This window comes from Puccinia triticina, chromosome 11A (assembly GCF_026914185.1).
Source record: "Puccinia triticina chromosome 11A, complete sequence".
NCBI classification, from domain to species: domain Eukaryota; kingdom Fungi; phylum Basidiomycota; class Pucciniomycetes; order Pucciniales; family Pucciniaceae; genus Puccinia; species Puccinia triticina.
The window spans coordinates 291033-315238 of NC_070568.1; the positions used below are offsets into that span (position 1 = coordinate 291033).

Below are 24206 nucleotides of genomic sequence, written 5' to 3' on the forward strand. Positions count from 1 at the left end.
AGATCCAGACTGCTTCCTCATCCTTCAACCAACACCCCAACTATTACGCTAAATTAAATTAGCGGCGCTAATTCCGTAGCGTAGCGAACCATCGCTAAATAAAATGGCGGTTAGCGTTAGCGGTAGCGCAAAAATACACTTTTTAGGGGTAGCGTAGCGAAGGTGCCGCTAATCTTTTTACGCCTCCCATGTAGCGTAGCTACAATGAGGGCGCTAACACTAAGTTTACATGTAATTTAGCGGTGCAGCGGCTTTCAATCGCTGAAGTACCCGCTACACCACTACATTGAGTAATTAGCAGTGTAGGGGTACTTTAGGGGGGCTTTGACGTTGAAGTTATGGGAGTTTGACGGGCCGAGCGCCCCCCAGCGCTCGCAGAGCTCATATTGTCGGATTTCGCGTAATCCGACAGTAAGAGCTCTGCGAGCGCTCCCGAGCGCCCCCAGCGCTCGTACAGCTACTGTTGCATGAAATTCGACAGTACAGCTCAACAGTAGCACAGTCGTACTGTCGGATTACGCGTAATCCGACAGTACGAGCTCTGCAAGCGCTGAGTAGGCAAATATTACCGCGGAGTGCGCACTGCATTAGCGGGCACTTTAGCTACTGCTTGGAACCTTGTACCCATGGAAGCGTGCAGGTGCCAGGATTGTAACAAGTTTCAGCCTCAGTTTTATTGGGGGCAAAACATTACAAGCGGCCAGAAAAGGGGGAAACCCTTTTCTGGCAACTTTTGACAGAACTTGTGGTTTCATAAATCAGTTTGCATAGAAATTCTAGAAAAAAATCAAGTGAGCCCCTGCGCTATATTCTTGCCACCGGCTATATCGTGATTCAACCTGTTTATCAGATTCCATTCAACTCTAGCTACAGATTCTTTCGCCAGTTTTAAATTGTTTGAAATGAGCAATAGCCGACAATCAACCCCTCCCAACCAAGCAACTAATCAGCGCCAGTCAAGCCGTGTTCGGACCCCTCTGGAACGCCCTGGTTTTATCCAAACGCATGACGACTCCCGGCGATCACTTGCCCCCAAAAGTCCAACAACAAATCCATCCCCAAGCAGTAAGGTATCAACGAAACCACACAAGAAAAGAGAAACTGCTCCGATTCTAGTTAATGAAACTAGAAGTGATGATATCACCACCTCAAATCAGGCTGTAAGTACCATCTTGTTGGTAAAACTGAATCCCAAACCTGCATCTGATTGTTTTTGGGTAAATTTTTTCATTCCAAAAACTGTAGGATAAAGAAAAGTCTTGCAAAAAGAGAGGCCATCCCAACATTCAACAAGACTCAGATGAAGAGAATGCGAAGGCGGTCAAAAAGGTGAAGGTTGTGAAAGGTGGATTTGACAATCCAAAGCTTTACTACTTCCCAGGAACAAAAGCCGCGGATCAGGTCAGTTGATCATTTTGCAGATTCTATATTCTATGTCCATTTTTATTTGCGCCTGACATTCCATTAAACTAGGAAAACGGACTCACCTACCGATGTCGCTGGTGCCCGAAGTCTGTGCAAGTTCCTCTTTCAACAATCTCGAATCTGAAGACCCATTGTGATGGTTCAATCAACGAAACGGGCTTCCGCAAGGCATGTTTGGGCCGCTCCAAAGCGATAGCAGAAGGGGGAAACTTTCCCCCTAGTGCCGAGGAGATGATGACTGAAAATAAAAAGAAGGAAGGCGCAAGTGGTACCCTTGTCAATTTTGTTCAAAAAGGCCGCTTTGATAACAAGACGTTCAATAAGTTACTTGTATTCTGGTTAATACGACACTCGCTCCCATGGGCACGATTTGGTGACTACAGTTTGGGGGTAACGTTTGATTACTCGAACGCAACAACACACGTCTTCTCTGAAACATGGGCTGCGCTTGAGGCTCGCAGGTTGTACATAGATCTTCAAAAACAGGTCATCAGTCAAATACACGTGAGTTCTAATCAGGTTCGCTATCTGAAAGCTGTTTCAATGCTGACTAGTAGGAGTCCAAGCGTAGCACGCTGGATCGAAGATTAGTCTGATTGCTGATGTGTGGACCACAAAAGGCAACCACAAGGCTTTCATCGGGATATCCTGTTGCTATATCAACAAGGAGTGGGAATACGTGTCTCAGCATCTATCTTTGAAATATGTGGCTTGGCACCATAACGGAAAATACTTGGCTGAGCCGTTTGCTAATGTCCTAATAAAAAATGGGCTTCACAATAAGATATGTATCATTTTTTAGGGTATTTCTCTGTGAATTTCAACTAATTATGTACTTTATTTGACTTTAGTACATCCTTGCTTTAACAACTGACTCGGGAAGTAACAACTTCACTATGGCCAGAGAAATTGCCAAAATTCTCCGCAATCAAAATGGTGATTTTAACCATTACGTCAAAAATCATCCTCGGTGTTTTTGTCATGTAGTGGCCTTGATATTGGGAGCTGGCCTAAAGGCTCTCAAGCTCCCATCTTCGTTGAGCTTGACCGAATCATCCTCCAATTCCGAATACTTTCCAAAGCTTGCATTGGCAACAATCCAAGAGGTCGATGAAGATTACATTGATGGGCCTGCCAAGCCTGTAGACAAGGGAGATATGGCTGATGATGTAGAAATCGAAGAAATCGACCCATTTCTAGGCGAGGAAGAAATGGTGGAGATTGACCCCCAAGATGCATCAGAAGGCGAGCTCTCCGAAACCAATGAACCTTCTGCAGCGAATCCAACAACCAAGAAGGATGTTCCCTTTGCTGAAGGGGACCTTGGTTATACTTTACTCAAGGTTAGTTTTGTTTTCTCTACTTCAAAAGCTTTATCTAGGTTGATTACATCTGTCGACGTGTGTGCGCTTCATCAGCTAAACGAGCGGAATATAAACTCCTAGCCACCAAAATGGGATACGGTGGGTCCCAACTAATCCCCGGATATGGAATTCGCTGGAACGTCGCATACGACAGTTGGAGTCGGGCCTACGCTGCCAGGAAAGTCATTGGACAACTGCTCAATGATGAATCAGATAAATATGCGGGCAAGTCGGCTTCTGCACATTATTTTATAGGATATGAGATATTGAAAAAGGAATGGGAAAATTTGAATGACCTCTGTGATATTTCAAAGGTGAGCGGTCTTTGGTATCAATACATCACAAGACATGTGTATTTTTTTGACCCTTGGGACTCAACACTATAGGATTTTTTGGAAGTAACATTACGCATGGAAGGAGACGGCCCTTGCTCTTCCATGGTGCTGTACGAATACTACCGGCTCATTGCAAATCTAGAGAAAAAAGGTTTTTCACCCGATTGCATTGTTTTGAAACCAATGTTCGGCCCTATGATCAAACTTGCAAAGAAGTATCAAACACTTGCGCTTGAATGTCGTGCAACACTACTAGCAATGGTTTTGCATCCTGCGTGGAGGCTTTCATTAATTCGAGACAAGTTCCCAGAATACGCTGATCTTGCAAAGGAATTCCTGGTTGAGGAATTCAAATTGAAGCTTGAGGCAAACCCAAAACCAACTGAACCTGTAACAGCTCAAAAGGAACAGCTTATTGAATCCAATGACGAAGACTTCAACTATTAACCCGAGAAGAGCGTCCAATCTCAGCAGGATGACGAGATCACACGATATGTTGGTGGTGCATGGCCATTGAACAAGAAAGGTGACCCTTGTGCTTGGTGGAAGGTATGTCCACTTATCCCTTTGCCAAAATTTCATACTGTTGCCATTCTTTTACTAAGCAATCCAAACATCTTTATAGGCTCATGCAACCGAATTTCCCCATCTTCCTTTGGTTGCGAGAGACTTTTTAGCGTGTTCTGCAAGCTCGGCTACAGTTGAAAGGACTTTTTCGGCTGCATCAGACGTCTGCGCGCCGGGGCAAAGCAGCTTGGCTGCTCCAACAATCGAAAAATTGGTCAGCGCTCACATGTGGTTGCAGAAGGGCGTAAAAGCCACTGGTTATCTTGCGGACTGCCAGGCGGTTTATGACGAAGCTGAAAAAACCTCAAGTTTGCAACCCAAATACAAAAGGAAAAGCTCAAACATCATAAGAGCAATAAGAGTCTCTTGATGCGATCTAATACAAAGTAGTTGATATACATTCAAAGATACCAATAATTCACTCTTATTACTAATTAATTCAATAAAACTATCTCTGAGTTGCTTACCTACTCCCGTCTCTAATTAGCGATCTAACTTAGCTAATTAACCGCTGCATTAGCGATTGGGGCGCTAAAAGAAATGTAGCGTAGTTTTTTTGCGCTACAAACGCTAAACATTAGCGATTAAATTTGTCTGTTATTCTCCCAACTCAGGTTGCAATTGTAACTGTAGCTGAAAGACAACTGCGCTAAATTGCAGCGTAGCTGGTAGACCGCTACGCTAAAAAAATCGCTATATGCGCTAAATGTAGCGTAATAGTTGGGGTGTTGCTTCAACCTATCAACTGGGGTCCAGAATCTCCAGAGCACCAATCCTTAGATCTCATCTTACTCTCCACAGACCTGAACATAACACCAAGATTGGTTGAGAACATTCCAGGCCTAGATTGACATCCAATTCACTACATCTTGGCTACGATGGGAAGTTACATACGTTACAATATCTGAAGCAATTTTCCTAACACAAATTTTTCCGTTATCTTCTCACCAGTTAAAGTTTTTCTTAAATTGAAGCAAGACCGGGCTCAGGAAATGTAACTTATAATTTTTCCTTCCTCCTGAGCCCAGCAGTAATGTAACTTTCTTTTGACAAAAAAAGTGAAATAACGGGGGTAACAAGGAAAACAGAGTAATAATTGTAAATGTACATGTAGATTTTTGTCGCTGTAACAATGAAATCTGTAAACATCATTTAACTACCAGCGGCGACCGGATGAGGTGAGCTTGAGCTGCATTTAATTTTGATGTGATAGACCCCCTTGACTCCTACCTTGTTACCCATTATTTGAATACATGTTGGGTTGGCATGGTAGGAGCCTTCGGATGGCCGGAGAGATTAGGGCGGGGTTTTGCCTTCCGTGCAGATACTGGAAAATTGAGTTGATCCAGGCAGTCTAGAGTGTTACTGGAATTTCACACAACATACATACAACTTGTTGGTGGCACGCAGTGATTGGTCAGACTTTGTGGCCACGCACGCGGAGGAATGTGGGCAACTTGAGTCTATGCATGCATGCAATCACATGCAATTTGCTTCCCTGCCTGTGGTTCGACCAGTCTGGGCAGCATGTGGATGCAAGCGTGTACAAACCCAGCTCGCTCTGGAGCAAGCTTGCTGCCGTCAGTTCAGTGCGCCGCGGCTGTACTGTTGGATTACACGTAAACCGGCAGTACGACTGCGGCGCGTTCAAACCAACGGTGGGCTGATACACTAACTGTATTGTTAGTGTAGTGTATTGTTAGTTTTTTCCGCTGCACTACACAAATAATACTGTTATCCTTGATTTTATTGCAATAACAATACATCTTTTTGGCTGTTATTGTATTGTTAGTGTAGCTGAAATATGCCAGGTTAACAATAACCAAATCCTAGTTTCATGATTTTTATCTGTTGTTATTCCTGATAACAAATACAATAACTGTTGGTTTATCTCTGCAATTAATGATAAAATTACTTTCAGTGTATTGATATTTTTGGTAGTAAAGTTGGTTTTGTGTTACAAAATAAATAAATCTGGGACATGATGTTTTGAAAATCATTTTCTAGAGGCTAAAAACCATGAAATAACAGATACTGTAGTGCAGAAGATTGTTATCCTAACTCTGATACACTAACTTTCAGGGAAATGTTGGTTATCCAAAAGAAATACACTACCTGTTAGTGTATTTTGAGTGTATTCTGGATAACAATACCCAAGATCTTCAATGAGAAACTTTGGATACACTAACTGTTAGTGTATTGGGCTATAATTGGGGATAACAATACCCCAATTGTCTCGCCAAATAACCACGGATACACTAACAGATATTGGCCCGTAGCGTAGCGTAGTGGCCCATTGTTGTTCAAACCCAGCTCGCTCTGGAGCAAGCTTGCTGCCGTCAGTTCAGTGCGCCGCAGCTGTACTGTTGGATTACACGTAAACTGACAGCACAACTGCAGCGCGTACAAACCCGGCTGCCATGAATAATGTAACTTTTCTAAAAAATAAAGAAGAAAAAAAAACAGATAACGTAACTCAAGTGAGAAAAAAAGAAGGAAAAATACACCTAACGCAACTTGAAAAAGTTAGAAGAAACTTCAACAATAACGTGCTTTTTTTAGTTACGTCAACGTTACTTTGCGTTATCTATAACGTTTGTAACCTCCCATTGTTGATCTTGGGTACCTTCAGGATTGAAACTGGATTTTCCATAAACTTGACTGCTAGAGTCAAGCTTGGCTAAGTCTTCAACAATCAAACTTTCTTTGCTGATTGCAAAATTGAAATCTGTATCTTCAAAAGATTGTTGAATATGCCTGCAAATGAATGAATGACACAGCTTGGCATTGGATGTGACAGCTCTGTTTATGAAGCTTAGGGCAAAAAACCCGTCAAAATGAGGGTTTTGGGCCCTAGCACTATAACTGTGCTGATGTAAACACTGGTAATTTAAATTACCAAGCTTGTTACGTGGCAAATATGGCCACTACAAGGGTTTTAACACTCTGTAACAGAGGAGGAATTAATTATGTAATTAACAATATGTAATTATTAATTACAGGGAATTAATTTGGCGTAAAAGTAGGTGGTAAGCGCTTAAACTGATTGGCTGCTTGACAGAGGCGGTGGTCTTACGGCAACTACTTATAAGGATAAAGCTTTAAATATGCTAATAAGGGATTTTTGATGATTTAAAGGGTTTAATCCAGTGTATTTTACGTGCTGGGGATGGTTTATAAGGAAAAGTGGCTACAAATGTAGCAGAGGAGAATATTCACGGCAAACTTACAGTTTATGGGCGGTGAATGGTCTGGGGGATCTTTTCCTGAGGGCCAAATAGGCCTCTATTTGCAGAGGGGACTTCAGTGGGTGTAAACACTGAGTCCTTTTCTCCCTATGGGAGTATCCAGGGGTGTAGCCGTGAAAAGGGCTTGGCTGTGGGTAATTTAATTGTATTGTAATAGACTAATTTCCCTGACTCTGTCACATGACATGTTTATAACCAATTGTCATGTGAAAGAGCTTCAGTAGAAGTCTACATAATACTTTCACGGGGTATTTTTACACGAGTAATATTACTCATTAATGTACAATAGTTTAATTTTATGTACATTGTTTGTTTTACTAAATTTATGTATGTAATACTATTTTTTGGGCGCTTTCTGGGGCCAATTCTTATTTATACAATTAGTACATGAAGGAATAGGAATAAGGGGGTACTTTAAGTGGGTGACCCCCCTTGGTTTATGATGAGGAATCTGATTCTGCAATAATAATTTAATTATTATTATTATTTACTAAGTTATTGCAGTCTTTTGGATACTTGATGTATCTCTAAGGCTGACAGGATGTTGGGCTGAACTCAAATGAAATTCCCAGTTATTTTCCAGGGTTTTCCCAACTTTCTATGCTTGGGATAACAATTGGTTAATGACAGGAGAAGGATGGGAATAGTGAATCTATTGCCATTGATCTGGCATAGCTTTGCCAAGGTGGCAAGTATATTGATATTTAGAGATGGCCCCTGTGAACCCGGGTACCTGTTTGGATGCGGGTACCGCCAGCTTTTTTGCCAAAAGTTTGACACCCGCACCCGCACCCGCACCGCCTGGGGCAGTCAGAGCGGGTACCGGCGGGTACCTGCCCCTCAAAATCGACCGGAAGGAATATTCCTTCCAGTCGAATTAAGAGGTTGCAAAACCTCTTCAACCGGAAGGATTCCTTCCAGTCGAAGAAGTTTTGTAACCTCTTTGACTGGAAGGCCTTCGAAGAGTTTACAAAACCTCTTCGACTGGAAATGCCTTCCAGTCGAAGAGGTTCTGTAACCCCTTCGACCGGAAGGATTCCTTCCAGTCAAAGAGGTTTTGACTGGAAGGAATCCTTCCAGTCAAAGAGGTTTTGACTGGAAGGAATCCTTCCAGTCAAAGAGGTTTTGACTGGAAGGAATCCTTCCAGTCAAAGAGGTTTTGACTGGAAGGAATCCTTCCAGTCAAAGAGGTTTTGTAACCTCTTCCTTCCTTCCAGTCAAAGAGGTTACAAAACTTCTTCGACTGGAAGGAATCCTTCCGGTCGAAGAGGTTACAGAACCTCTTTGACCGGAAGGAAGGCCTTCCCAGTCCTTCCGGTCGTTGTGGCAGCCGCCACCTGCCCAAACAAGAGCGGGTACCCGCTAGAATACCCGGGTACCCGCACGATTTCTCCCAGAAATCCAGCATCCGCACCCAATGGCAAACACGCACACGCTGACAGGTACCCGCCGACGATGGGCGGGTACCCGCGACGGGTTTGTCAGGGCCATCTCTATTGATATTTCCAAGAATGATATTTGGAGTGCTTTTCTTTCCATGATCATGAGCAAAGAAAGAGTTGGTTGTCTACACAATGACTGCTGATGAAAACCACCATGGAAATCTGGACAAATCCAATCTGATTGAATGTTGGACCACAGCTGTACAGGATTTGAGCTGGTAAACTACCAAGACCCTGCAAGAAAGAGTTGTGCAACTGCAGTCAGTTGAAATGCATTGGCAAGACACTTGTATGTAACTGCTGTTCTAGCTCCAGCCAAACACACAGCAGTTCCTTTGTGCACATGTGGTGTTCAAAATCGCATTTGCAATTGTTCAAGGAAGCTTGGGGTGCTACTCAAGCCTTTGTCAGAGCTATTGTTTACCAATCTTAAATTCTCAATCACTGTGCATAATGCACAGTGACTGCTATGGTGTTCAAAATTGCATGAGTAATTTTTACATAACAGCATGAAGTGAGAATTTGGCTGGAAGATGTCAATATCATAATTTTATGCACGTTGACATGTTCCCAGCCAAAATTTGGTTTTTACTCTTATGCAGAGTTTTTGCATGTCAACTGATTGCAGTTGCACAAATTTTTCTTGCAGTGAGAATGGCATTCAAGTTGGCCATGAAAAGACAAATCCAGCTGTAAGCACCATGCAAGTAGGGATCCATAGTGGTTGTGATGGAAGTTTGTTGATTTGAGGATGATAGTAATGAATGAACAAGCTGAAAATTCAAGCAAAATCCAGGATGATTTGTTGGATATTTGTGAGATAAAAAAATTAAATACCAGGATTTGCTTGTTGGAGATGTTTGAAACAGGAAAGTGGAGAACCACCGGGCTTTCTTTGTTGGTAGAATTGATTTCTTCAGATTTCAACTGGTACTTGGGGCAAGACGGCTTCATGGGCTCGTAGCCTGTTGCAGCGTGAGCTGGACAATGTGATAGTATTCATGCCTGCTCGGAGGGGAAGTACCTTGTCCTCCGGCCTGGGCCGCAGAGTTGCTGCGAAGGATTGCACAGCACTGCTGCGTTTGGCCGGTTTCAGCTCTCGAGGTAGCATCGACGCCCCGGGGGAGACTCGGTTTCAGGCGAGACTTTCCGCTGGGACAGCGAAGATCTCAGCCGAGGACGACCCAGCGGCAACGACTGACCGAGACCAGCCAGACTCACTCACCCTGGAAGAACCTGGGCCGTAACACCACGCAGGAAGGCAGCATACAAATACATATAAACCAAGCTACCACCTCAAGACGTGTGTCTGAAGCCTCCTTTTTCTCATCCCCAGCTGCCACTCATCTTACACTGATTGTCTAGTCATCAATTCAGAATGTCGAACATCACCCGGAAGACTACTCAAATCGTCAGTCGTCTGATGTCGTCTCACGATCTGCTCTTCCTCCCCGAATACTCACAGCAATTGATCTATTTCCATCACTCAGGCCCGAAGAATGACGATTGCCCTCCCGTTGCAGAGGACCTTCGTCTCATCTTCCTCGATCAAAAAAGGTGCGCATCCCTCATCCAATCAATCCACCCGCTTCCTCTTCGCTCCTTTCCTCCCTTTCATCCATGTAAATATTCAGGCAATATAGCTGATATATCTATATCATCTCCCGACAGATTTTGTTCAAGAACTCTATCTTCGAGAACTCAAATCGTACAAGCCTACCCCCCAATCCCTCCAAAGCTTACAAACCCAAGTCCGAGACTTCACGATGCCTGCCGCACCTGCTGCCCCAGCAACACCCACTGCCCAAGATATCGCTCAGGAGATGCAGAGTTGGGACAGTGCCAGCTTGGTCAACAACCAAGCCCAGTCTTCGGAAACCGCCGAGGTTGATGTGACGTAAGCTCGATCTGATCGCATCCTTTTTTCCGGAGACCATCGTAGCAAGTTCTTCCACATGCTGAAATCCTAATTGTACCTTCCTACATCGTTTTTATTTTTCAAGTGGTCAATCCGCTGACGAATTCTTATCTTTCTTGGAGCGCGACCATCCACCACCGGCCGCCCATTAAGAAGCCAAGAATCTCGATAAAGAGGCTGATCGAGTGGAATAGAAGGCGTCCAACATCCACCTGAAAGTCTACTAAATCACAAGAACCCCCCCTCCCCCATAATCATCTCGATTTCCTTATTACATGATCTCTCCTAGCTTGTCTCTTACATTGGGACACCCAAAAGTCATATTATTTCCGTTGCTAAACTTGTGTGGCCATTGATTGTTTGAATGAAATGTGAATGAAGAATGTTTGTCTGAAATCTGTATGGGTACATCTCCCACATTGATTTGGAGTCGGCTGCAGTGCCTCTAGTCTTCTATCTGCTCACCACGCAGTACGGAATAGGCTCACCAGCTTAATCTATCATCCACTATGATGAAACGCTTTAGATGCCTACCATTGGGCTTCAGTCTGATTACATATTCAGAGCCCGCTTTGTTATTGAATCTTAAAAATACATACCATTACCCAACAAAGCTCATACCAATTGGCCTTCGTCCTGGACCTCGCCGCTCAATCAACTGCAGTCTGTCAGACTCACAAACAGCAAGCCTTGGCACCTCCGGGACAGCAACACACCACCACCAAACTTGTGCTTCCGGTGTGGGCAAAGAAAAACACAATAATTTTCTCACAACAAGTACAATGGGCTAACAAATATTTTTGGCTCCACATTTTGGAATGCAGAAGCTCAGGACACAGCCTTTAAGTCATGAGATTGGCTACAGGGGTGGAAAATAAGTTCCCAAGAATGATTATGAAATTAAAAAAAAAGTAGAAATAAAAAAATGAAAAATGAAAAATGTGGAAATTTTCTAATCTCTTGCAAATTTCTCAGAATGTTCATTACTGGTCAAATCAAGGAGGGAAACTTGGAGAGCAAAGTATGGCATACAAAAAGAATGATAAAAATGAAAATTTTTGAAACCATTTACAATGATTTTTTGGGTGGATTGGTTATCCGCCAATTTCAAATTGAACTCAGGGACTGTCACCCAAATCATCACTGATTTGACTCAATTTATTTGATCCAATAGAAATCATTGGCAATGGTTTCAAATTTTTTCATTTTTTATCATTCTTTTTGCATGCCCTACTGTGCTCTCCAATTTTCCCTCCTTGGTTTGACTAGTAATGAACATTCTGAGAAATTTGCAAGAAATTAGAAAATTTTCACATTTTTCATTTTTTCTTTCATAATCATTCTCAGAAACTTATTTTCCACCCCTGTAGCCAATCTCATGACTTAAAGGCTGTTTCCTGAGCTTCTGCATTCCAAAATGTGGAGCCAAAAAAATTTGTTAGCCCACTGTACATTTCATCTAGTTATACTTGGCTGGCATGAAGTCTGTGCTACACTAGCACAGTCAGACGGCTGTCAGTCGTGGACGTTGAGACCAGCCAGATCAAGCCGGAGCTCGCAATGTTCCGCTGCAGTCACAACAAGATATTGCATGGCTGCGGACAGGCGCAGCAAGTGGGGGCTTGCAAGGTTGCAGAATCATAGTTCAAGTTGGCTTTCATGTTAATATGTATTTTTTCTGCAAATAATCATTTTCAGGTTGAATATTTCCCATTGGATTGATCATCAGGGTGAGATACGCGCAATTGCGCTATCGCTAAGCACGCAGGGCGCAAAAGAGCGCGCGCTACGCTGCGTTAAAGCGCTTTTTGCGGCAAAAATGGCCTTTTTTCTGCTCTTCCGCTAAAATCGCCTTAGCGCAACGTAGCGGAGCGCTAAAGCTAAACAAAAATTGGTGTGCTGTTAGCGCCGCTGAAAATTAGCGCAGCGTAGCAGCGCTAACGCTATTCAAAAAAGGCCAGCGCTTTTTGCTGATACGCTAAAATTTAGGGCTAAAATAGCATAGTTTAGTGTAGCGGCCCACCATTGGTGTGATGCTGTTTGTGCATTACTGATGAAAATAACAGCGGCAAAAGTAACAGCAGGTAGTTAATTTACTAAAAATCTGTCAGATATTGTAATGTAAAGTAACTACCCACCACTGCTACACTGCAACATTATCCAGTGGATAAGGTGTTATCAAGCAATAATAGGCCAAATTATCCCTGAAATGGCCTTTTATTTCTTGTTATCTTACTTTATATCTTCTGCTCTGTGCATAGCTGCCTTCAAAAAATGGCTCTACCCTGGTGTGGTATTGATATTGCAGCACCATTACCAATAAAAATAGAAATGACAACCAAAATTTAATATGTTATCATTACGTCACGCATTACCATAGCAATAACTGCCAACTGTTGTTGCTAGCAGTTGTGATTTTTTTTCTTGTAGTGAGTTGTTCCTGTTATGAGCTGTAGCGGGGGACTTTCCATGTACATAGCTTTTCACATACATGTTGCAGCCAGCACCCTCATAGTTTGAGAGGCTGTGGATCCAGGCAGCTTCCTCATCCTGCAATCTACCATCTTAGAATTTAGGACCCCCAGACTCCATTTTCCTCTCCTCAGACCGGACCTTAACAGATCCTCTGTCAGAGTCTGATTCCTCAAATATTGAAAAAGGTAAAGAAATGCTTCATAGCTTTTTGGATGGTGCCTGAAAGGGCACCAAGACTTTACAGCTTTGAGAAAGCCCCCATCACATGAGTTGTTGCTGTGGACATACTCCTGAGTATGTAGTACCAACAATGGGCCACTAAGCTACGCTAAGCTACGGGCCAATATCTGTTAGTGTATCCATGGTTATTTGGCAAGACATGTGGGGTGTTGTTATCCCCAATTGTAGCCCAATACACTAACAGTTAGTGTATCCAAAGTTTCTCATTGAAGATCTTGGGTATTGTTATCCAGGATACACTCAAAATACACTAACAGGTAGTGTATTTCTTTTGGCTAACCAAGATCTCACTGAAAGTTAGTGTATCAGAGTTAGGATAACAATGTTCTGCACTACAGTATCTGTTATTTTATGGTTTTCGGCCTCTAGAAAATGATTCTCAAAACATTGTGTCCTGGATTTTTTTTTTTTTGCAACTCACAACCAACTTTACTACCAGAAATATCAATACAACTGAAAGTAATTTTATCACTAATTGCAGAGATAAACTAACAGTTATTGTATTTGTTATCAGGAGTAACAACAGATAACAATCATAAAAATAGGATTTGGTTATTGTTGACCTGACATATTTCTGCTACCCTAACCATACAAAAACAGCCAAAAAGAATAACATCAAAAAGATGTATTGTTATTGACTGAAAATCATAACACTATTAATTGTGTAGTGCAGTGGAAAAAATCTACCAATACAGTTAGTGTATCAGCCAGCCGTTGGTGGTATGTACACCTCAGATTATGAGATTGCCAGTGCAGTGCCTTAGAAAATCTGGTCCAAGTTTTCCCAGTTTGGACAATGTATCCAACAAGCTTTCTGTTCAAAATTCAAATCATAAGAGGCATTACACACCAGACATTGATGCTCATGAATGAGTGTCAAAAACTCGTAGGACCAATCTTTGGACCCTGGAACCGCTGCTGGACATCCAGAGACAATGAAGTCAATGTCAACTGGCTTTTGGGGCTGGCTCCTCCAAAACTTGGGCGTTATAACCAAGACCCGCCCCGAAAGAAGAACTGGTTGCCTGGGTCAAGCTCACAAACTCGATCCGTCGAAAATAGTTTTTTTTTTTCTACCAATTTCACAATTGACAAGGCTGTTCCAATCTTAGATCAGCATTGTGTAGAAACCTTGCATGTGCTAACAAATCCTAACGATGATGATGATGTACAAACATCAGTAAAAAAAAGCTTGAGAGGTATGTAATAAATAAAAGACAGTCAGGAGTACCATGATGATGAGATCCAAGGGGCAGATCATTGGTCGAACTCCGGATTGAGCTCTTTCTTCTTCCTCCTCCGATCGCCTCGATTGCCGCTCTGAGCCTGCAAATCCTTGACGAGCGCAGGTTTCTTGCTTCCATGGGGCCACGCATCGCCCCAGAAGGTCTTGCGGGCGTCATAGTAGGCTTGTTTCCCCTGGGATCGCGGCACAGTGAGTCTTTCGATTTGACCTTGAATCAAACCGTCATATCATCGAGGGTCAAAGGTCGTTGATGAACACTGCATGGGTCCACTTCCTTCGGGGCAATCGAGAAAACACGGCGTGCTTACCCGAGGCGGCGCAGACATCGAAGATCACATGGCCTTTGCACTTGTGCGGCGGCAGAATGATCCGAGGCCATTCTAAAGAAGCGCCATTGGACGAGTTGTCGCTGTTGCCATCTGCCGATTCTGGGTAAAGGGAAGTGGTCGGTCAGTTTTTTTTTTTTTTCCCCCACTCGCAATAGCATTCGGATAGCAGATGAGTGTGATTTACGGTAAGGTTTGACTGACCTGTGTCACCGGATGAGCTCGCCAAGTCGGGGGATATTGAAGGAGATGGAGGCCGCTGGCCCCTGCGAATGATGACATAGGAAAACTTGGCATCTTCTTCCGGTCTGGAGGTATGTTTGGTATCTTTGAGGAATTGGGGGCGTTCGATCCGTTGGGAAAAGTGGCAAAAGTGTTTTGGGTTGTCGGATAGGTGCAGGGGACAGGGTTTATCGTGCGGGCAAGGAGCCAAGACCCAGGAGCCCAAATCGGCCGACTGGTCCGGGGGTCCACCTGGGCCGATCTCGGAGCCGCTCGCGAGCTGGCTGTGATAGCTAGCTCTCCTCAGCTCCCTCCGGCCAAGCATGAGGAGCTGCTGCCTGGCATCGGCGACGAGCTGGAAGCCAGCCGGAGTGCCTCGATCGATCACCACCATCGTCTCTGCCCCACTGTTCCACATCCCCTCGATCGCCTGGCGCCTTGCGGGTTGATTTGGAAGATCGCTGAGGGTGAAGGACATGATTGCGAGTAGGCCATCTGCATCGCCGGTCCAGTCATACTTGGACGGCTCGGGTTCGATCTGCGGGGATGGTTGCTCTGGGTGCTCGTTTTCGATTGCTTTGAGCCAGTCGGTAGGCCCGCTGGTTGTCTGCCTGTCCCTTTCGGCCTGGGTGGGCGAGATTGTGATTCTTCGGAAGGTGGCCTTGAGGTCGGAGGTATCTGGGCCGAGGAGCGGCCGATTGGCGCGTTTTTTGAGGAGCGTTTCGTTGAGCCAGATCATGCTACTCGATTTGTCGAGCGCGGTATATTCTTTGAGAGTATCGGGCCAGATTTCGAGAGCCGCCCATGCAGCCGAGCCGGTTCCCGACCCGTAGTCGAGAAGCGTTTTAGGAGTCCATTCCGATTCGAGGCTGTGGCGAATTTTGAGGCTGTTGAGTCTTCGTTTGAGCTCGAAGAGGACCTTGAGGGTTGCTCCGTAGGCCGAGGGCATTGCGCCGGCTGCATAGGATATCGAGGTGAGATGGTCGTAGGTGGTGCGTAGCTTGGGCTTGACCATCTTCTTGCCGTCTTCGGCCGTTCGTTCTGAGAGGAATGCGTCGATGAGATCGGTGTTGGAGATGCTGAGTGACTGCTTGGAGCCGGTCAGCCTGTATTTCCCGTAGAGGCCAAGAGCGCTTGTCCGGATGGTCGATCGATGGGCGACGGATTGGATGATCTCATGGACGCCAGTGACGAGCTCGGCGGGCAGTCTGATGATCGGCTGCCTGGTGGAGCCGTATTCGGAGGCCGCCGATCGACGAGAGGGCCCATCGGATTGGTGCTCGTCGAGGTCGGTGCTGTCTTGCTGCTCGGGTGCGTGGTCTGGGTGGGCGGCGAGATCGTGGAGGAATGTGGCGAGTGCTGCCGGCTGATGGATGAGGCGGTGGGGGGGAGCGAGACTGGTTCGATGGATGGTCAGGGCGGTCCTTGCGGTGGGGATGAGCATGGTTGTCTTCTGGGGGCTGGTCGATGGCCGGGCGCTGTGGCTGTGTAGTCGTGGTTTTATGCATGCGGGGGTTCTTCCAGTGACCATCCCCCATCCACCTCCCACCACGATGGCCGCCAGGGACAGAGCGAGGACTAGGGTGTGTACTTCTGGCTTCTGACTGGGCACACTCGCGCGCTGACCACTTCGATTGTCCAGGAACACTGCCCGGCGGACGGCGGCCTGATGGCCCAGCTCAGAGCAAGAGCCGCCCTCAGAGTCAAACCCCACCACCCGCCACTGCCCGTATCCGTCTTCCTGTGGGAATCCCCCCCGCTGGGTGCACGCTACAAGGTCTCCTCCACCCACACCCTCTCCCCAGACACTGCGCGCTGCATACTGACATCGTCCCCCAGATCACCTTCCTCGTCCGGCTCGAAGCGGATGGCCAGGAGGCAGTCGGCTTCCGCTTCGATGACACCGTCTCCGAATCCCCTCGGCAGATTGCCTGGGGCGGCATGGTCAGTGTCCACATGAGCTGCTTGCCTGCCGCTGGCTATACTGAAAGAGCTCATCCCCATCGCCGCACAGGTCGGCACGCCACAGTCGCCGCGTTGTTTCCTCGACGGCTCGCAAACCTTCCTCACTGATTCAGCTTCCAAGCCGATCGAAAGGTGCAGGAGTGGATGGCACGTCCGGATCGGCAAAGTCTCCCAAATCGTCAGCCTATTCGAAAACACTCCGGTAAAGTGCTCTCTCCTACCGCTTCGATCATCCACAAGCCACGCGCTGATCGGCCTGATTCACACCTAGGATTCCTTGCTCATCAAGCTGTCCCTCCGAAAAATCCACGCCGGCACTCATATCACCCATCTGCTCTCCCAGCCTCAGCCCCCAGTCTCCCTACAAGCTGAGAAACCTCATCAAAGCGATCTTCGATCTTCTAGAAACACTCCATCTAGTTCCCCAACCAAAACTCACCAGAAGCACTGGGGATCAGCCTCCAAACTGCAACTGCTCCCCCATCCGAATCCACACATCCTTCCCGTCAAATCACCCATCACCCCGCCACTACTCCTCCATTCGAGCTGCAAGGACTACACCACCCAGGAAGCTCCAAGACGCTTTCAATCTTCGCCATCACCCTCTAATATCTCCCCGCATCCCACAAACCAAATCGCCCATCGTCCATCACATCATCACATCTCAGCAGCAGCCGCAGCATCAACCCCGCTCAAACCCACCTGGACCACCAACCTCCCGAGATCTGTGCAGCCTTCACCAAAATCTAGCGTCTCGGCGCGTCCAAAAACGCCAAATGTGCCATCTTATAATGTGCCAGCTGTTCAGACCTCCCCGAAAGTCCTCTCGGCATCTTCAGCCACCTATAAAACCCCACCGCGAGCTCCAACATCGAGTGACCGCGACGGGCGTTTTCTGGAAGCTTCTCTCTCAGCTTCACTCCCAGGCTCGTCCGAGCGGCACCAGAAACCCGATCCTGACGACATCTCAAATCTCGCTCCAGAAATATCCCCTTCCACCAAGCTGAATACCCCCATGGCCAAGATCACACCTCCTTCACCCAACCCCCCCGCCGCTACTCAAGTGGATCTGTCACAAAGCAAACCTAGTCTGTCTGCACTATCCACTCCGACTGCTCTCGAAACTGCACTCTCCACGGGTTCACATACATTCTTCGTCCCAAACGCCCAACAAGAGACCCCCCCGGAAATGGTCTGTTTTCTATTTCCCCCGAATGCCAATCGAGCGAGCGAGCGAAGGCTATACGTTCCCCACTCCGCCTTGATCAAGGTAGAGTATTTCAAGCAGGGTAGGCCACAAATAAGCTAATAAACTCCCAGCTGGATCTGACACCTACCTTCCATACTTCTTCGTACAAGCAGCGCTTGAATCTCCGAATCCAACCTTATCCATCGATACAAGCCGGTCAAAACTCTCGCCACCATTTCAAATCGTGAAACACGGCCTACTCGCATTCTTGCGTTTCATTCCTGGGCTAGCATTCCAGCTCCACCGCCGTTTGGCTCCATCCCCCACGGCCGAGGTTCCCGCGACGGATGTCCAAAATAATAACCGCGTGCTCTCCATTTCCCTTGACGCAATGTCAAGGATTGGTCTCGGCTTGGTCACACTGGCCTATAGCTCCTGTTTAGACGCCATGAAACTGCTCTTCGACGAGTCGTGTAAGGTCATGGACGCGCTGATCCCTCAGCCGCAAGTTGATGCTACTCGAGCTGGCGGCACTACCACTGCTATGAAGATCCTCTTCACCATTCGAGTCGGGTTAGGGGAAATCTGTCACGCTGCATTGACCATCCAAAAATATCTGACCGAGCTTGGATGCGTGTTTGGAGACGACTCTGACGATGAACTTGAGTCTGAAAACGTCGCAGATGATGTCCAGGCTCCATCAATTCAGCCAAAAGTCACATTTACAATCAATCATATTGCGTAAGTTTGTTCAAAGCGTTGGATTTTTGATCTCGTGCACAACTCCTTGGGTTGTTTGGATTGCGTTCCCAGGTACCCCACACTTTGCGGTGTAGCTGATTATCTACAGTATGGGTAAGTCGATTCTCCCATGTGTTTTCTCAAGCCAGACATGGGTGTTGTGGCTCTAACCCAATCTTCATCGGGCTGTCAGAGCAATCAAGTTTGCGCCCCTCCACTCAAACTTCGTAGTTCGAAAAGCGTCAGCATGCACTTTATCACAAGATGATTCCAGGACTGTCCCACTCGGGCAAGAGTTCTCCTCACAACGTCGGGCGTATATTCACTCCCACTCGCGGTGCATTGCCCTGCATGGATTTTCAAATCCACAAGTGAGGCTGACTCCGTGTAACCCTGCAAGTATCTACGCTCTTGCCAGTCGTAAGCTGCTCCCCTTCCAAAGCCATTCTGGATCTCATACCTCATCAATCGCCGCAAATGCGCCAATTATATGCACTGAACACAGCTTTTTTTTTCTTTTTCGGTTGGTTTCTCCTTGGTAACGTTGATAGGACTGAGGTTGGAAGAGCTGAAAAGTCTTGCAAATCGACAGATTATGCACGAATTGTCGCCAATAAACATTTTCAGAATGCTCAAAACTGCTTCATCGCACAATCACAAACAGTTGTACTAGTTTGATATACCACCTACTGATCTACTTGAAATAACTACGATGAGACCTTCAGGATCAGGGTCTTTAATAGCGGTATATGCGACTGATTTCCCTGTTCCTGTACTTTGACTAGAGTTGTACTGCGACTGATCCCCCTCTTCCTGTACTTTGACTAGAGTTGCATTTCCAATGTGAATTACACCAACCCTTGCGCGTCTCGATCCTTAACAATCAGTCCAAGACAGTAGAAATGCATCCCTGAGAAATACAAAAAAATTGTTCCGAAACTTTACTTTCTCCAATCAGTCCGCAATATAAAAACATCATCTGCTCAACTCATTCTAGCTCTAAATGGAATTATAGCTGTCGGCATATCTATCGGTGTTCGTTTATCGAGCAAGACCACAGGAAATGCACATGCAAGATCCATTAGGACTTTCTCTTCCGAACTAAGATTCTCATGTGATTGGCCATCGGCAAGGTTAAGGAAGCCGCGTAGCGCGGGGTCTGCTCTGTGCTATCCGCACTGATTTTACGGATCTTGGGTACCTTTTCATACCTTGAAAGATAAGATGTGGTAAGCTCAAGAGATCTGAATCTACTTCGCTCAATAGATCAAACTGTTACTCACCATCCCGGTTCGTATTCTAGATCGAAATTTCTAACCACTTGGACAAGACACGCGATGGCTTCCAAAGTGGCTAGATGCATGCCGACACATACCCGCGGGCCACCCTAGATATTTATTGAAAAGGTAAGCTCATGTTTCAACAGAAGCCATCGACGAATACAAGTGAACTGACATTGAATGCATGAAATTTCCATTGTCCGAACTGTTTTAAGGTTCCGCTATCGTCTATCCAACGGGCAGGATTGAAATTTGTGCAGTCAGCTCCCCATATGGTAGGATCTCTGCCCATCTGCCAATCACTGCAAAGCAAGACGACAAAAACGAGTTGAACAGTATAAAAATCAGTAAATCACTCGGGAGTCGGTTTGCGCGAGAATCTCGAGTTGCGTCAGTGCTTGCCTCCAGCGTAAACAGTCTCCTGGTTGCACCAATGGACCATTCGGGATTTTGTCATGATCCACCGCAAATTTGGCGTTCTAAACACAGTCGAAACAGGGCAGCGCAACATAAGCGTTTGTGGTAAACTATTCAGATTGATGTGAACCCAGATGCTCTTAGACTTGAAAAACTGACCTTGGGTACCGACGGATGCAACCGGAGAGCTTCATAAAAGACGGCGAGGTGATAGGTGAACTGTTTATAGTTCGAATAGTCCACCAGCTCGTCGTTGGATGCCATCAGCTGCTCAATCTCAACTCGCATTTTGGCCACGACGTCTGGATTCCGAATCAAATGGAAAAAAGTCCACGAAAGTGCTTGCGCCGTTGTATCTCTACACAAACCCTCCTACATTAGCAATCAATTCTGGAGTGGGACGACCGGGGCATGGATAAGTAAAAACATGGTGCAGCTACTGACCTTCCAGCAATGATCAAGTTGAGAGCTGAATCTTTCAGCTCACTCCGTGACATCGACAGCCCTTTCTCGTCTGTAAAGCTCATGAAAAGACCCAAGAGGTCCTGGTAAACTTCTGTGTCTCTGTTAGGGTTTGCGCTCCTCGAGTCGATCAGCTCATATGCGTAGTTCTCAAGCGTCCGACGAGCCGCCAGCATCTTGGGTCGGCTGCCGACAAAACGACCCAGTCTCAGCCATATGGCCGTCATGATGAATCTCAAATCCAGCTGCTTCTGAACGTAGTCAAACGCTTCGGCAAAAGGTTCCGTGGTCTGGCCCGAGAGTCCAGCCTTTATACTACCCATATCCTGGCTAAATCTAAATGAGCAGACCTTCATCAGTGCCGACCATCTGGATTTATCTTACCGGCTTGTCACAAAACAAACTTACGTCATTTTTACAAACGACTCTAGGGTAAACTGGTGAAGTAGACTGTCGATCTCCACAGCAGTTTGTGTTTCTGAATGAAATGTAAGCACTTCCATAAAAGATTCCAGAGTCTTGTGCACGGCTGGAGTAATAATGTTCTTTTTTTTGGAAGAATCAATGACTGGAATGGCCGAAAGATTTTGTAGGATTGTTTTCTTGAATAGCCAGCATGCTTACATTGAAGTTGTTCGTGTTAAAAATTCTTGCAGTAGTCTGCCTTGTCGTTTTCCAAGCCGCGCCATCAGTAACAAAGATTCCTTGCCCGAAGACGTCAGACATCACCTCTTGGAATAATGAACCCTAAAAAACAAATGTGCGGTTTATATATGTATGTGTAAGCTAATGATATTTAATTCGTGGCCGGGAGCTGATGACCGCAGGAACCAAGGAAGCTGGAGTCTTACTTTCACATAGTTTTGGAAGTTGGCTGCATAACAATTTCCCCATCAGATCTCGGTACCCACATCATGATAGAACTAGCCAAAAAACTGAGAAGCAGACTATACTTTTCTGCACGTGCTCTATCCAATCTGGCCGGGTAATTTCTATCAGTCGTAGACCCGGCATCGTAACCTTACAAAATTCTCATCAAACTTCCGTGTTTTCGTTGTCAGTTCCTGAGATTGCGACTTACCGAGTAACCCACACCATGAACCAGAGTTTTCTGGGCAGCCCACTCTAAAAGATTTCGGCTGTTGAGAATCACTTCCGGCAACTACAGGTTGACGCCAAATACCGAGGCGAGGGGCAGCTGAACGTTAGACATGTGGATCTATGACTTTCTCTCTCTCTCTTCCTAGTGCAGAACTAACCTGTCCCAACCTTTTCAATTTGGTTGAGAGAAAAATTACGCAAGAGTCAATGCTTCAAAACGCTGTATTATGCACTAAAAGAGGCACTCGCTGCTTACAGAGGCCATCCCGGGAGATCATCATATACATCTTCTCTCTTCGATGTGCCAAAACCTTTGAGCGGAAAAAGAGGTCAGTTGGTACCCCCAAGTCGTAATAGTCAATCAGCGCAAACCTCGCTTGCGACTACAAGACCAGATCATTCCAATGAGTAAAATGAGGAGCTTTGGTCAACATCATTCAAATATTCTGATCACTCGACAAGTTTACGTGCAAGTTTTACCTGAGCGAGAAAGAACTCACTATTTGATGAGCAATGTCAATATTTTTGCAGTGACTAGCACGAGCAGGACTGCTTTGAGGTGACTGAACAGTTCTGACATTTTATAGGCCAGTTAACTGATATGTCTATCAATTCAGAAGGGTAGTATTCTTTTCTCCTTCTGTTCCTCAATCATGTTGGAATCAAATACTTAAATAAACACACTGAATCGATTGTTCTCAAACTAGCCTCCGAGACGATGGGATGTGCTCCTCAGGGGAGATGACTCGTAAAAGGCCCCTTGGCTGTCATCTCAGATTATCCGGCAAGGTACATGACCACAGGTGTGACAAGGTACTAAAGGTGCGGAGTGATAGTGGATGGCTGGTAGCATCACGATGGGTAAAAAATCGATCACATCTCAAACATTGGCTATGTTGAGAAACATTGCGCTCCCCATTCTTTTATCACTAGAAAGATGATCACCCTAAGGTCACGGACTTGCTGAGTGTTAGACAAGCTCCAGGAGCGGAAATGCACAGTTGCAATACCGATGCCGATTGGTTTTGCCATTGGCAGGTTTTCATGAATATGTTTCCTTTACTCGAGGTACACAACTTCAGTAGCTTAGGATGAATATTGATTTGATTCGATCACGAAGAGTGCAGTTTTTATGCCGGGTCAGAGGAGCAGATCAGAGGAGCAGATTCCTCTGAATCTATATTTATGTATGCTGCCAGCTTGATTCAATCCATCGTGGCCGGTGTCCACGACAAAAAAGGGTTTCACTATGGAAGCCGAACTTAACACCAGTCCCTCCCGTCCCGCCAGAGAGGGCGTCTCCGATGGAGAGGCTGTACTCGACATAAAGCAAGCCTGTAAAATCCAGGCTCCAGACTAGAGAATAGAAAATATCAAACCGCCCTCATCTTCGCGGCCATAGGGTTAAACCCGTATCGCTGGCTCCATGGTGCAAGGGAATGTACCTAACTTAGCTAAGTCCCTCCCCTCCTGTTACAGAGGGACTTACATAAGTTAGGGAATGTAACATGCTGACCAAATATAAACAGTCAATAAATAGCAAAATTGCACTCTATTTACACTGTCAAAGGGGCCCGAATGAGAGATTTTTCTGGATGATAGACAGGAAGCAGCGGGAAGTGCTAACTTAACTAAGACCCTCTCTTTGTGGAGGGGGGACGCCGTCCCGCAGGGACCCTCCGAAGGAGGGGGTTATACACTATGCGCCAGTGCTTGCCCTACTCTTTCTTGTTTTTTTGCTGTTTTCCATTCTATTGCTTGTACCTCCTCAGTTGTGAGGAATAGAATGAAGGTTCCGCTGAGCCAAATGACCCCTTCCTTCTCCTGCATCTTGTAGGATATGTAGCATTATTTTTGGACCTTCTCACCATTTTTTACTGTCATAATAAGACTTTCAAAGTGCTAAGGTTTGACGGCACCACTCCCTGTACTCTGACTGGTGGCTTTACATTACATAAGCAGCCTGCGGATGTATTGCCCATGGAAAACAAGGAAAAAAACCAATTTTGAAGTGAGTGGGACACTTGATTTTTGGCATGCTTGTAGAGAAGAAGCAGGCGGTCATGGCACACTGAACAAGAAAAAAAAAGGTTGAGTGGATCAAATTTGATAGTGTTTCTAAAATAATGCCCTGCCAAATGCCAAAAAGAGTAGGGCGGGTAGGGGGGTATACGGCGCAAGTCCCTCCTTCGGAGGCTTGCTTCGCGAGGGGCGCTCCGCGCCACCCAGGCTGCACCAGGCCC

At 45.9% G+C, this 24206-nt stretch overlaps 5 protein-coding genes across 5 annotated transcripts; 3 read left to right on the forward strand and 2 right to left on the reverse strand.

Annotated features, from left to right (window-relative positions):
- Positions 1 to 2582: 2582 nt before the first annotated feature.
- On the forward strand, positions 2583 to 3571 carry PtA15_11A20 (uncharacterized protein; the record flags this gene model as incomplete). Its single annotated transcript, XM_053161095.1, has 2 exons — positions 2583 to 2768; positions 3455 to 3571. 2 exons carry the CDS (start codon positions 2583 to 2585, stop codon positions 3569 to 3571), a joined length of 303 nt encoding a protein of 100 aa, XP_053024888.1.
- Positions 3572 to 9759: 6188 nt separating this feature from the next.
- On the forward strand, positions 9760 to 10451 carry PtA15_11A21 (uncharacterized protein; the record flags this gene model as incomplete). The annotated part of the gene is made up of 4 exons (XM_053161106.1): positions 9760 to 9792; positions 9872 to 9938; positions 10053 to 10278; positions 10385 to 10451. 4 exons carry the CDS (start codon positions 9760 to 9762, stop codon positions 10449 to 10451), a joined length of 393 nt encoding a protein of 130 aa, XP_053024889.1.
- Positions 10452 to 14271: 3820 nt separating this feature from the next.
- Positions 14272 to 16252, reverse strand: PtA15_11A22 (uncharacterized protein; the record flags this gene model as incomplete). Its single annotated transcript, XM_053161117.1, has 3 exons — positions 14272 to 14468; positions 14569 to 14688; positions 14791 to 16252. The coding sequence occupies 3 exons, from the start codon at positions 16250 to 16252 to the stop codon at positions 14272 to 14274; spliced, it is 1779 nt and encodes a 592-aa protein (XP_053024890.1).
- A 109-nt stretch (positions 16253 to 16361) lies between these two features.
- Positions 16362 to 19376, forward strand: PtA15_11A23 (uncharacterized protein; the record flags this gene model as incomplete). The annotated part of the gene is made up of 9 exons (XM_053161127.1): positions 16362 to 16391; positions 16451 to 16585; positions 16648 to 16752; positions 16823 to 16975; positions 17045 to 18062; positions 18136 to 18703; positions 18776 to 18817; positions 18897 to 19123; positions 19255 to 19376. 9 exons carry the CDS (start codon positions 16362 to 16364, stop codon positions 19374 to 19376), a joined length of 2400 nt encoding a protein of 799 aa, XP_053024891.1.
- Positions 19377 to 19784: 408 nt separating this feature from the next.
- Positions 19785 to 22543, reverse strand: PtA15_11A24 (uncharacterized protein; the record flags this gene model as incomplete). Its single annotated transcript, XM_053161138.1, has 15 exons — positions 19785 to 19914; positions 19987 to 20090; positions 20159 to 20285; positions 20386 to 20462; positions 20560 to 20758; positions 20845 to 21198; positions 21271 to 21407; positions 21487 to 21609; positions 21714 to 21736; positions 21816 to 21882; positions 21944 to 22024; positions 22122 to 22131; positions 22220 to 22274; positions 22336 to 22346; positions 22464 to 22543. 15 exons carry the CDS (start codon positions 22541 to 22543, stop codon positions 19785 to 19787), a joined length of 1578 nt encoding a protein of 525 aa, XP_053024892.1.
- Positions 22544 to 24206: the final 1663 nt, after the last annotated feature.